Consider the following 14156-nt stretch of genomic DNA (forward strand, 5'->3'; position numbering starts at 1 on the left):
TCACTTGGGAAGGGATTTTTTTTATTTTAAAAGTTCTAAAAACAAGACTTTTCCACTAGTTCTAAAATTAGGGTTGTGTTGGCAAGAATAGACCAATGGGCGAATGAACCCGGATGCCTGCTCTACGTACAGTTCATATATCTATTAGAATTATAGTAGTTTTTGTCCAAAAAAAGTTAAAACTATAAATGTTCGCAGTCCCAACAACTTTTTGAACAATCTCCCAACAACTTTTTGAACAATCTCACAACCGCCCATCCAAGAATGAAACACCAATGCTACTAATACTTTTGTCGAATACATAATGGTACTCTTGGAAATACCTTAAAATATACGTATATAACAATAGTTTTGGTAGTATTTTTTACGACTAATGTTGGCACAATTAATATCACTCTTTATACGTCGCAATTTTTTTCTAATGTTTATCCACCCAACCTTAAAATTCTGCGTCCGTCCTGGGTGTTTGGCATGCAATCATTTTACTCGAAAATCTTTTGTTTTGTAGCCATCCTTTGAGGAATTTTTAGGGGCTTTTACTCTGCTTAGATGTTGGGAGGCCCAAAAATAAGCCCGAAAGAATTGAACTGTTCCTCGGGCTGGCCTCGATCACAAAGCGGAAAATGTTTCATGATCTGGGCTTTATATGTAGTATGTGGGCTTATTGTCTGGCCCAAGATCTACTTTTGTCAGTTCTGTCCAAAGATGGATGGCAAGTATGTTTTCGATAATTTCATTTTAGGGTTTGTATACTTCCAATATTTCCTAAATAAATGTGGTGAAATTAAACAGTTACAACGTCATTTCAAAAAAAAAAAATTAAACAGTTACAACTATGATTCAATCTAATATTTTTTTCGTTCGAATAATCAAAGTGAGCTCTGTAATAGACTCCGCTTACGTGGACTAATCGAGTTTTTTTCACCAAGTGAAACACGAAGGTATACTCGGGAGAAAGAATAAGGTACGACTTACTAGCATTTGGAAGCCGTCATACGTGACAAGTGACACCCCCATCAACTTCCAATCTGGACTTGCCATGTGTTCCGATTCCGATAGTATCATCAACCATGAAATCAAGAAACTTTCATGTCATTGTCAAAAGAGAAAAACTTTTCTACGATGGAGCCGTGAATATACTTTATGGCGCTCAATTGCGCGTCCAAAAGTATTTTGGACAGTTTAGATTTTAAAAAAACTATTCGCTTGAAGAGTTTAACTCTTCGTTGGGGGAGTTATTTTTTTTAATCCGGATCATAGATTACCGAAACGGACGGCTGAAATTGCGCGGAGCTATGAATAACTGGTTTCTCTCTTGTCAAAGACATCAAAGACCTTTTATTATCATCCAAACCAATACATAAAGCAAACAAATCCATTCTTCACATACCCTGATACCCATATAATCCAGCATAGAGACTTATTGGTCAACAAGTCCAGGAGTCCAACCTCCCCATAGAACCAAAGCCAAAACCAAAACAAAAACCACAAATCCAAACCTATGAAACCCTAGAGCTCATCCTTGACTGAGGGCCTTCTAGGATTATCCGAGTTCAACTTGATCGGGTACGAGGCCTCCTTAGCAATGCCACAGAGTCCCTCAGGGGAGTCCACCATCCGCTGCATCCGTATGTAACCCTGTTCTCCCCAATCGCCCCCCCATGAGTTTTTCACAATCCAGTATTTTGTGCCGTCGGCCGTTGCTCCGTAGCCCACGACCGCCACCCCGTGGTCGAGCTCCGTGCCGCAACTACCGGTGAACACTCCCTGGCACCACAATTTCAGAATTTAGATAATCTCTCGTTTGGAGTTGATTGAAATAGGAAGTAATTCTTAATTTCATACTAAATCAAAAAACGGTTATGCTATTGACAGTCCACTGGGTTGTCAATAAGTCAAGAAGAATACAAAAGAATATAGTTTTCGATGCACTCTTAACACTTTTCAAATCACTTTAACACACCGAAAATTGTGTTTTATTATTTTTTGTCTTATTGATAGCTCATTGGGCAGTTATTAATTAGCATTTCCCATCTATAATTTAGTATTCCAAACAAAGCAGAAAACCTTGAAGACATGTTGTGCCATTATTGTCTCTAATCTTAGGATAATCTGAGAATCATATTTATCCAATTTCTTGCTATAAAATTTTCTTTTATCGGATTCCGAATTATCTAAACACTTCAGAATTAATGGACCAAAGAAAAGCTCACCTCAGAGTAGAATTGCAAATCAGAACCACCAGCAGCTATTCCAACCGATACAGGCTGGTTTGCAGCAGCTTTCATCAGCGCATTTTCATCATTTTCAGGCACACTTTCATACCCATCAATCATCACCACTGGAGAATTCATCTGCAAAACCATAACAACTCAGCCTCAGGTGTTGCTTACATAGAAATATTGTTCAACTTATTTGTCAATAATCAGTATAGCATTTGAGGCTTTTGACCCGACTCATACCGCGTATGTGTAGTCCTTCATCTAGCACATACAAACGTGGTATCGATCAAATTCCTGGGAATGGCCCCTCTGGGAAATCACGTGTTTCATGAGACTCAAACTCGTGATTCTCTCTTTGTGAAACCCGGACTGGCCTCACTAAAGCATACTAGAATGACTCTGAGGCCCAATTTTTTTAGCCAACACTAGCCCAAATTTGCTATCCTTTATAACAGGTCGGCGAAGAAATTGTTTATCGTTCTCACTATTCATAATTTTACAGCTAAAAATACAAGAAAAGTTATGTTCAATTGGTACTTCTATAGCCTTTTCTGTCATCTTTTTGAAATCTTGTAACTATGGTGCTTCAAAGTACGATATTGTTGTTATTAATTTAGGTTCGTGAAAATGTGTAGGGCTGGTCTTGGAATTTTTATTTCAAGACCCCAAAATAATCAACATTCAACCCTGCATCAAGCCCTTTTCACGACTCTACTTACCACGCCGACTCCAAGTGATTAAAAGGGCAAACCCAGTGCACGAAGCTCCCGCTATTGCAGGGTCTGGGGAAGGGTAGGTCCCCAAATAATAGAGAAGTTGTAGACGCCACAACAATACCTCATATTTTTAGGACGATATCTTTTGGTCAACTAGAGAGGGGTCAAGTTCCTAATTTTATTAAACAAACACAAAAAAAGAAGAAGAGAGAGCATACTTTAGATGAATCACAGTTCCCATCTCTTGCACTGTAAGGGTAAATACTCTCAGTTGTTAATCCCCCATTGTTCTTGATAAACTCAAATGCATTCTCCATCATTCCTCCATTGCATCCCTCGTTATCGGTTGCGCAATCAACTAGCTCTTGCTCGGACAAAGAGACCAGCTGATTTGTTTTGATTTTGTTGATTCCTTCTACTCCAACTACAGCTGAAAATGCCCAACAGCTCCCTGCAGCAACACAAAGCAAAATGATGTGAATAGAAAAGCGATATATTTTGAGATGTACTAATAGCTAAAAGTGAAAACAATAACCCCATTGCTTAAATTTGGGAAGGTTCAAGTCTAGAACAGTTATGGTGGTGGGATAGATGCATCTGACCATTTATACAACCCGGAGTGAGCCCTGTGTACCAAGTCGCCAGTTAAAGTATATTGTCTCGCAGATTCGACTTTCACTTTAAATTGTCTCGCAGATTCGATTCTCACTTTATATTGTCTCGCAGATTCGACTATCACTTAAGGGTAAATCCCTCTATCATGGATTTCATAGGATTGTGCATGTGGTGCTCCCGACTAGTGTGAGTATGCAAAATGGATTGATTGGGTAAATAAGGGGAAAGACGTCCCATCAATCTGCGCTGGGCATACCTTATCCCCCATCGACTAACCAGATGAAGGTGGGTCAGGTTGGCTCTACTTATCCCGTACTACTATTTACTTAAGAAGCATCTTATTTACTCTTGAGATGTGGTGTGGAGGTCAATGAAGTGAGAGTGGGTGGAAAACTTGATACGAATTTGAACATCTTACACTTGCTTTTCACAAAATTCTGAGACAGTCACTTGTAAGTTGTCTCAGTTGGGTCAGAGCCTATGACTCTTACTTTTTTTGGTCTCAGCTCATGGTTAGCGGGTTAGTAACGTCATTTGTTGCCAGGGGAGAGCAAAACCCGCCCTCATGCATGAGAACATACGGGAGGCGTCAACTGCACCTCACTCTTGAGGCCACCTTAGGAATAAAGATTGAGAATTGAGGTATATATATGTGAAACAGGAGACATCATGTCCATGTTTTTATAGAAGAAGAAGAGATATGAAACAAATTTCGGGTGTAATGAAACATACCACATCTGCCTTGGTCCTTGACACCAGTGACAGCTCCTTTCTTCCTCCAATCAACCGACGCCGGCAGATTTTCGGTCTTCGCGTGCATGAACCTGCCGGTAACGCCCCTTTCGCCACGGAACATCCGGAAGTGCTCAATCTTGGAACCATAGGCGCTTCTGAACTCATGGTTGGTCATGTCACCAAACTTGTTGAGTTTCAACTTGTAAGGCCTTTCCATCTTGTTAACTTCATGAATGTGCTTCACATTCTCCTTGAAAACGTTGAAGCGCTTCTGCTTCTCGGTGAGGTCTCGGGACACCGTGTGGTGGCTCCTCCACCTCTCGTACAAGTCCCACAAGCTCTCCTCGGAGGCCAGGTCCTTTTCGGAGAAGTCTAAGCTCTTAACGAGCCCGAAAACCAGGGCCAGACACACAGAAATCAAGAAAAGTTTCCCCATATTCATAGCTAGAAATCTGAATGGAGAAATGGGTAAATATGGGTACAGTATAGAGAAGAATACATGGCCTTATATAGGCTACAGAGGGATGATTAACAAAACAGTGACTGATGTAAGGTTTTAGCTTTTTTGAAGCTTTAAGATGGAAAGCAAAGGGGAAAAAAGGGGGTTTTCTATTTAGGGAGAGCATGCTATTTTTAGAGGGTGGTTATTGGATGTACATGAAAAGGGAGTCTGTTAGGTATTCAGAGGCTACGGGCACGATTTCTTGCGAGTGTGTGAGGGAAAAGTGCCCGCAACTGCCATGCCGTCGGTTTGCTTGAAAGCTAAACGATTTTGATGCGTTTACGTATTCTCTGTTTGTGGCAATGCATAAGGTTGCAATACATCATCGAAGGAAAAAATTGCGGCCCGATTGTTTCAGGAGGAACCCATCAACAGATAATGAGAAGCACAAAGAGGTATTCACATTGTTTGCAAGAGGATAATGAATTCTGTATAACAAGTAACGGACTCTGTTTCTAGACTGTTAGGTATTCAGAGGGGTGCTTTTTAACAACTTGCTCTAGAACAACATGCGAAGTAACGTACTGTTGTAGAACAGCGTGCAGAACGACGTAAAGAGAAGCACAAGAACGAAGCGAGGAAAATTGTAGTAGTTGTGGATGCACCAAACAGGAAAAATACAGCCGGAATCGCGCAATCAGAATCATGAATGACCTTTCAAAAACCGATGCGAAATGCTTAAAGTTACCAAGTATTGCTACACAGGAACCCCAACCATACCACAAATTTTGAGTTCAGACAATCGCCCTCCGGTTTAACCGGTTTTAGTTGTTTCTAATTCACGCCGGTTCAAAGAAAATCGAGATGACATAAAATGTGTAAAAGCTTCCACTGGATTTTTTGATTTCTATCAACTCCCTAAGAGAAAAGCTGATGAATTGACCTTTTCTGCTTCCTGAGATGACATAAGATGTGTAAGACCTTCCACTGGATTTTTCAATTTCTATCAACTCTCTAAGAGAAAAGCTGATGAATTGACCTTTTCTTCTTCCTGATATTGACTTTGCCAATCAAAATGCGGTCCGAAGCAAACAAATGGTTACTCAAGTTAAAAGTTTCTACTTTCTACCTAGAGGAGAAGAAGCATCACTAACCACCACAAGAATCAGTCCTACACTTTATAGGGTATTATTTACTTCTTTCTACAGCTAGAACCGAAGTGTTGAAAAAACCTGAATCCTTTCGCAATATAATGAGGAATCAAAATCTTAGCCTTTCTCCCTAGCCCATAACTCTGTACAGTGAAACATAGGCTTACTTTGCTGATCGGGAGGAGACTGCCAAACGAAACACCCCTCAAATTGGGCAAAAGAACGCGTGTAATTCAAAACTTGCACAAGCAGCATCTGTCTATCGCTTATTGAACACAAAACACAAACGAAGCTAAAAATCTAATTTCTGAGTACAACAATAAAGGATTCCAGTCCCTTAGCTCAGCATCAGACACAATACAACCAGTAAATGTTCCACAAATTGTATTTCCCCATATACAAAGTCAACCAGATGAAGATCGAAAGTCACACAGTTCTTCACACAAATATAGCACTATAGGGAAGCAGCATACCTAATTCTGGGGGCAGATGGGATGTGGTTGAGAGAGAGCAGGTGTTCTCTCAACCAACAGTGATATCAATGAAGATGCATAAGCTCTATGGTGGAAGCAAAAAGACATGTTCCATTCACTGCCTAACCAGAATGTAGCTTAAAAATGGGCAGAACAACAGTAGTTTTTCATAACAATGCAAATTCACCAGTTTAATACAGGAATCATATTTTATGAGATCTCCGTCAACTCTGACGAGAAAAATTCAGAGAAACACAGCAAAAACAGCAAGTTCACAGCAAAAAGGCCACCCGCATTCAAACACAGAACTTAGGATAGGGCATCCTTTTTCTCCGCTTGTTCCCGCAGCATTTCTTCTCTCACCCTCCTTATCTCCGCTTCCCTCTCCATTCTTTCTTGCTGCAAACATTCAGAAAAAAGCAAGCATTTACCCTTCTAGCACAAAATGTTAACTTGTTTCTGCAATTTCAATCATACACCATAAAATTATGCAGCATGATCTGCCCAAAGATCAACAACTATGTTTCAGGGACTCAACATGAGAGTCAGGTGGCGGTAGGAGTCTTTTCAGAGTATGCGTCCAAGTGTCAGATTAGACTACTTTTCATGCATATTATGATACTGTTAAGTCCGTTTTGCACAATTCTACAGCAAAATATTAGTACATGCTTCTAAATGAATGTCCAGCTAAAATGTTGAATAGCCTTGACCAATTAAGGATAGTTCAACACTAATTACTAGTACGAACAAACACAAACCCAAAGATAACTAATACAAAAATTCCAGCGATTGAGCTAGTTCAAACTAAGATAGTGCCAAAATCCGGGTTGTTACAATTCTAATCCACGAGTCACGGTTTTTTTTGAAAATGCAATCCATGTCCGGACCAAAAGTCTCACTATTCAGGGATTAGATCAACCAAATTCGACTTTTAAATACTTGATTTCATAATCCAAAAAAGTAAAAACCTAAGCTATGTATCAAAAATGTAAAAACCTAAGCCAAGTATCAGATTCCACAATTTTGAAAAGAAACACTAACATTTCTTCAAGTATCCAAGCAAAGTATTTGTAGGAAAGGAAAGAAACGAATACTATCCAGGTTCCAAAACTAAGCCTAGTTCCAGCAACCTGTTAGTTCCAGGTGTCAAAACTAAGCCAGGTACCAGCAACTGTCTGTGTATATATACATGCCTACCTTCTCCCCATAGCCATCTCAGAGCCATCTTTTCCCTTTCTCTCCCCTCAAAATTCCTCCACACCAAATGGCTGCCTCTTCCTCCTCTGCCGCTCTTAGAGCCATCTCCTTCTCCATCAAGCTACCTCCCACCACCGCCCCTCCGCTGCCGCCACGACCCCTGCCCAAAAACTGCTTTCCTTCAAGCCCTCAAACCCCCTTTTCTCCCAAAACAGCAGACTCACCACCTCCTCTATCACTGCCACAAGATCATTCACTTGCAAAAGCCAGAGCAACCCATCAGATGCTTCAAGACCCAGTAAGCAAATTGTTTCATTATCCCAAATTAACCCTCCAACTTTCCAAATTTAAGTGATTTGACAAAATTGATTCGTTTCTTTCTCTGTTTCTATTTTTCCCCCCCTGTTTTCCAATTTCAGGTGAAGTTCAAAAGCTGTTTGTGTATGAGATCAACGAGAGAGATCGGGGAAGCCCTTACCTTCAATTGAGCCAAAAGACTGTCAATTCCCTAGGCGATCTCGTCCCTTTCAGCAACAAAGTAAGTCCAATTATTCCTCTGGGAAACATTTTCTTAAAAAATTAATTTGTACAACTCCTAGGAAGTTTAAACCTGACTTATTAAGAGGATACAAATCTTAAGTCTCTTGCATTAACTACCAAGTCAACTATTGAAGAGAGTAATTTGTTATTCTAGCCCCCCCAAAAAAGGGCAATGGCTCAAGGTTTGACCAACTACTGGAGATGCTCCTAGCCTCTTAGCAGTAGTAACATATAGTTGTGAAACCATGCTTTTCCCTATCAATGGAAATGCATATAATTTGGTTTAGAGCATCTTCAACCCATTCTCCTTATCTTTATTTTTTTTTCCTTCAAATCTACTTTTTCAATCCTCTATTTCACTTTTTAACCTCTATTTCATTCACCTTTTGAGGGTGAATAGTCACAAAGTGTCTCATTAACCGTCCATTTTTGGAGGGTTAAACACATTTTTTCTTCTAAGTCCTCCAAATATAGAGGGTGCATAGAGGAGTCCAATCCTCCATTTTAAAGGGTTGATGTGACATTTTGTGTCACTATTCATAGAGGAAAAAAGGTGAAATAGAGGATGGGTTGGAGTTGGTTTTCCTCTGTATTTGAAGAAATGAAGAATGGATTGGAGATGCCCTCAGCGAAATAGATATTATGTGTCTGCCATTGTTCTTAGGAAATCGAACTAAAATGGCGTGATTTGACGAGAAACTTCAATCATTTATGTTCTCACCCTTGTCTAATTCAACTCATTTTTCCAGCTCTACGCCGGAGACCTGCAAAAGCAGTTGGGAATAACAGCCGGCCTATGCATCTTAATAAAAAACGAACCGGAAAAGAAAGTTGACTGGTACGAGGCCACATACAGCTTCTACTTCGGCGACTACGGTCACCTAGCGGTCCAGGGGGCTTACGTCACCAACCAAGACACGTGCCTCGCTGTGACCGGCAGGTCGGGCATCTTTGAGGGGGTGTTTGGCCAGGTGAAGCTGCAGCAGATCGTTTTCCCCTTCAAGCTGTTCTACACGTTCTACTTGAAAGGCATACAGGAGCTGCTGTCGGAGTTCGTTTGTATGCCGGTTCCGTCGTCGCCAACCGTGGAGCCGTCCTGGGCGGCCAGGGCGTGTGAGGCTGGGGCTGCTATTTTGAATTTCACGGACTGATGGGGAAAATAGTCCTGATTGTGGCAGAGGGAATGTTTTGATACGATGATTGATGACCGTGAGGAATAAAATTCACTTTTCCCTAAGGTTGTATTCTGTTGGTTTTTGTTTATTTTTTTAGGCATTGGGCATACGGATGCTCTGGACTATCAACGAAGGAAGCATGGTAATGTGCATAGAAATTGAATTGGATCTCTAGGCCTACCCTCTCTGATGTCAATTGGCTTTGATTTGGGGGCATGGTCCTGCATCAAAACAAGTATAGGAGGGCCAATGTTTCAATAGTATTCCGAGAGCAACCACTTTGTGCATATTGTCAAAGGTTAGGTCTGTCTCCAATTGTCAGATTAGTGGTATTCCAAGTGGCCCAATTGTATGTCTCCAAAGGTCAGGTTAGGTCTGTTTCATTGGTATTCCAAGTGTCAGATTAGTCTACTTTTCATGCATATTATGATACTGCTAAGTCTGTTATGCACAATTCTACAGAAAATATAAATAAAGTACATGCTTCTAAATGAATGTCCAGCTAAAATGTTGAATACATACCACAGCCTTGACCAATTAAGGATAGTTCAACACTAATTACTGGTATGAACAAACCCAAACCCAAAGATAACTACCACCATACAGAAATGAAGACAAAAATTCCAGCGGTTGAGCTAGTTCAAACAAGCGCATAGCTCAGTGTCAAATTTTCAAGCTGAGCATCCTGAGCCTGGGCAGTTTCCCACGCATTGCCAATTAGTTTCGAGTTGAATGTTTTAACATGGCATGAGAGCTACGATTTCAAAGACTTTTGCACAAGACTCTCTTGATTGTTACCCCATTGTTTGTGCCTAACTGCACTTTGTATCGTTGTAACCCCTATGTTATGGATCATTCGTTTATCTCCCCCCGTGCGAGTCAGGGTCACATGTCCGGAGTGTGTCAGTGCTCGTCCCACGTTGGTCAATTATCAACTCTAAAACAAGTAACCGGGCGGCCTCTCCAATCATTGCCGATGAGCTTTGATTCGAATGCATTAACTCCACAACTTACTTAGTGTACATCACAATATTCCAAAGGGGAAATTCAAGACTTACCTTCGAAATACCACACACTCATATGATTTCAAACCAGATTATGCAACCTTTAAGCACGCTTCAATCGTTAACAATAAGAGATGACGCAACTATACAAAAAGTCGATAACTCGAACTGAGCCAATCTAGATCTGGATTACTCTTCATAACCCGTTAGATACACATCCATATGCATGCATAAAAGAACGATATAATCAAATTCGTATACATACACAGATATGAAGAGAGAGAGAGAGAGAGAGAGAGAGAGAGAGAGAGAGAGAGAGAGAGAGAGAGAATGGGGAACCTTTTCGTCCTGGTGGAGGGCGATCCAGACGTGAATTTTATCCATGGATTGCCAGAATACGAAGGCGCCGAGTGTCATGGCGAAGTAAGTTGCCACTTTCACCATCTTTGGGTTGTTTTAGGGGATCGAGTTCTCTGCTTCTTCTTCTTTGTGGGAAGGTCAAAAATTTTGCCCTAAAATTTATCAGAATTTTCCCCAATTGGTGAGAGCGCGGAGTAGGTGATGGGATCGATGCAAACAAATCGATGGTGAAAGACGACGACGTTTTAGGTGATACTTGTACCAAATTGTTTGCCCATTTAAAGACGACGACGTTTTAGGTGATACTTGTCCAAAAATGGTGGGCCCGGCTAAATACAACTGCAAATTTACTATATGTAGCCAATTCATAAAAGAGAATTCCAAAATTTCCTTTTATAAATTGGTTACATGTAGTAAATTCACAGTTATATTTAGCAGCACCCAAATCGTTTGCCCATTTCATAAGCAGAAATGATCCTCACAGACTTTTTTGTACAAATTATGATGTGGGGTCCACTCCGTGTCCTACACAAACGATCCGACCTATTAATTAAATGTAAAACATTTTTTCAAGGGTGCTCGCGAAAAATCAGCTCAATTCCTATCATCGAACTTTTCATTATCCTGAAATCTAAATGAAAAGTTAGATGATTGGATCAAACACTTATAGGCATCAAATTAAGCTGATTCTTCGCATGGGCTCTTAAATATATGTTTTACATTTAATTAACGGATTGGATTGTTTGTATGGGACCCAGAGTGGGCCCCACAATGCAATCTATGCATATTTGCCGTGTGAGTAGCATGACTGTTTCATAAGTTACTTTTGTTTGGTTCTACTCTCAGAAATATTTTCTCCAAATTTTTTAATTATTTCGTCATCTGTTTTTTGTTTTTAATAATTTTTAATCTAATTTTTTTTTTCTTTTTGGATGTATATAACATACCTCTATTCAAAAAATAAAAAAGTTTGTTAAAATGTTAAAAAACTGACTAAAGACGGAAAAATACGCAAACTTATACAACCTTTTATCTCAAAATTTATCACAAAATTGACAACCAAACAAAATAAATTTATTTGCCACTCTTTTGTGTTAAGAGTGTTAAAAATCTTCTTGGAAACAAACAAAGGTGGGAGCATATTGTGAAAAGTGAAGCTTAAAATTTATAACGATGATTCATGTCTCCATAATTAATTTAGTTGGGATTTTTAAAATGGTGAAACAAAGTGGGACAAAGAGAATATAACTGTAGAACAACATCTCAGGATGCTAAATATATTTTTATACCGGCCATTTAAGCATGTCTACATTTCATCTATTTTAATTCGAGTGGCATTGAGTGATTTCGACATCGAGATTTTTCGTTGTGATCCAACTCGATCACTAACACATTGAGCACTACTTGGTCTGGAGACTTTGGGCTATAGTGAAGCTTCACTTCATGATGTTCAGTGTTTGATTGATACCCTTTCTTGAAACTGGGCCACACAGTATATTTGCAACCGAGTGGGACAGATAAAGCTTGTTTTTAAAGACAAAATCAAGATTACTCAGCTAGCTAGTTATCGATCTCATGCTATAGAACAAGTATGCAGGTGTCAGGTGTCGAGCTAGGATTTTATTTGCAGGAGCTAGCGAGGGGGCAAGTTCGTATTCCACCACCAGTACTCCACTTCTTAAAATTGACAGCTAGATGGATCGGAGTAGATATAAATCCCTCAAAATTGAGTCAGGGGGACACGGCCATGGTACGTTCTGTTAGGGATGTGCCTTGAATTTTTTCCCTTTTTGAATGTTTTCTATTGTGCTTGGACTCCTATATATGACAAGGTTATGCTTCAATACGTGGAATGACGGGTATGGCCGGCTCTGTTGTAATTTTGCTCTTTGGTTATAGTGAATTCTCTTTCTCTTCGCTTGTGGAGTACATTTTGCTTCGTGCTTTGTGGAACCATGCACATATATCTTGGCATTCTTGTGCTTTCGTTTTTTGTTTGCTTACTTTATTTTCTCTTGACTTGACATCTAAAGATTAAAGGGGTGGTAAAATCCCAACATGTACATGGTTTGGTTCAATGGCAGTTCCTGGAATTCTCTAAAGGGTGTTCAAATCTCTGCTACCTCTAGAATTTATACATGTATAGGGTGTTCAAGAAGGCTAAACCTTTGAGCTTGTTCGTCAAAAAAGAAGAAGAAGAAGGCTAAAACTAAAAATTTTAAATAAAAAAAATTAAATAATTTACATGTATTCTGAATAATTTTTTTTTTCAGGATGTTTGAGGTACCACCCTTGCCATAAGGTGGAGCCACCATTGGACTTTGGTTGAACTTCCACTAGTTTTAACCAAGAGGCACGTTCCCCAGTCGTTTGCACAGTTTTCCCTCTTGCTACTGTCTCATCAGTATCTAAAAATTACAGAAAGTCTAAGGACCCCGACGGCACGCCAGGCCCACTCCGGCCATCGGACAGCTGATCTGAGTCGTTCAAATATTCTTAAAAAAAAACTAGTGGGCTCCACGCGAGAATCAACGGCATTCGATGTGTGTAGGTGGCCGATCCAAAAAAATGAAGTGTTTGGATCGGCTATCTACACATATCGGATGCTGTTGATTCTTGCGTAGGCCCCTTCGATTTTTTTTTATATAATTTTTGGACGGCTCGAATCAGCCGCCCGGTGGCCAAAATAGGCCCGGCACGCTGTCGGGATCCGGTCGGGATCCTTCGGCCGGGAACTGTAGCACGGCTGTAAAAATTATGCATTGGTATAGGAATTCAAAGCTATCCTTTGAAGATCACTAATATCATAGATTGTTGGACCCCTCCTTAGGGAATTTTTGGAGACCAGACAAAAGACTTTAGGAGGTTTCCCATTTTTGGAGGAGCATGTTGTAATGTAAAAAACAGCTACTATTTTTAGTCTCCACTTGCAGAGTTTGTCCAGTTGCCTTTAATAAAGGTGACAGAAGAGTTCGAGCTGCAGTCAGCTTTCAAGCCTTGAAAAACGAACATCTCAACTCCGCCATATTTATAGTATAGTATATATTCAAGTCTTTTTTTTTAAATTTCTTTCCACACCACTACCATCCCTCCACGTCGGCCATCACATGCTCCCTCAGTCTTATATTACTTGTGTCTATGCCATCTTCTCCGCACCTCGACGATGGAGGTGTGTCCAGTAGTGAAAGAAATTGTAAATTTTTATTTATGATCGAAAAGTTGTTAAGTATTTTCGATAGAGAATAAGTTGTTGAAAAATGTAAGTTGTTTCCGATAGTGAATAAGTTGTTGATGGATTTCTGAATAAAGTTATTGTAGCAAAGAAAAGTAAAATGCAGAAACTTTTTTGTTAGTAGAAGCGAGACAGTAAAATGTATTAAATTTTTAGTAATTTTTGTTAGTAAAAACACCCCTTAATTTCGAAGTCCTGAAGTAATAAAGATTGAGAAAATCCTCCACTGGCCTTAAAAATTTTTGTGAGATTCAAACATGCAATCTGACGAACAACAAAGGCTTATTACTTTTT

At 39.8% G+C, this 14156-nt stretch overlaps 2 protein-coding genes and 1 non-coding gene across 3 annotated transcripts; 2 read left to right on the forward strand and 1 right to left on the reverse strand.

Annotated features, from left to right (window-relative positions):
- Positions 1–1324: 1324 nt before the first annotated feature.
- Positions 1325–5129, reverse strand: LOC131311003 (vignain-like). The gene is made up of 4 exons (XM_058338303.1): positions 4282–5129; positions 3157–3385; positions 2214–2354; positions 1325–1767 (listed from the first exon to the last, which is right to left on the reverse strand). The coding sequence occupies exons 1-4, from the start codon at positions 4728–4730 to the stop codon at positions 1510–1512; spliced, it is 1077 nt and encodes a 358-aa protein (XP_058194286.1). The 5' UTR covers positions 4731–5129; the 3' UTR covers positions 1325–1509.
- LOC131309346 (allene oxide cyclase, chloroplastic-like) lies at positions 4753–10807 on the forward strand. Its single transcript, XM_058336007.1, has 5 exons — positions 4753–4836; positions 5102–5185; positions 7651–7849; positions 7971–8089; positions 8841–10807. The coding sequence occupies exons 1-5, from the start codon at positions 4753–4755 to the stop codon at positions 9240–9242; spliced, it is 888 nt and encodes a 295-aa protein (XP_058191990.1). The 3' UTR covers positions 9243–10807.
- On the forward strand, positions 9393–9500 carry LOC131312169 (small nucleolar RNA snoR100). Its single transcript, XR_009195746.1, has one exon. It is a non-coding gene; the product is annotated as a small nucleolar RNA snoR100 (small nucleolar RNA).
- Positions 10808–14156: the final 3349 nt, after the last annotated feature.

This window comes from Rhododendron vialii, chromosome 12a (assembly GCF_030253575.1).
Source record: "Rhododendron vialii isolate Sample 1 chromosome 12a, ASM3025357v1".
In the NCBI taxonomy this organism is placed as follows: domain Eukaryota; kingdom Viridiplantae; phylum Streptophyta; class Magnoliopsida; order Ericales; family Ericaceae; genus Rhododendron; species Rhododendron vialii.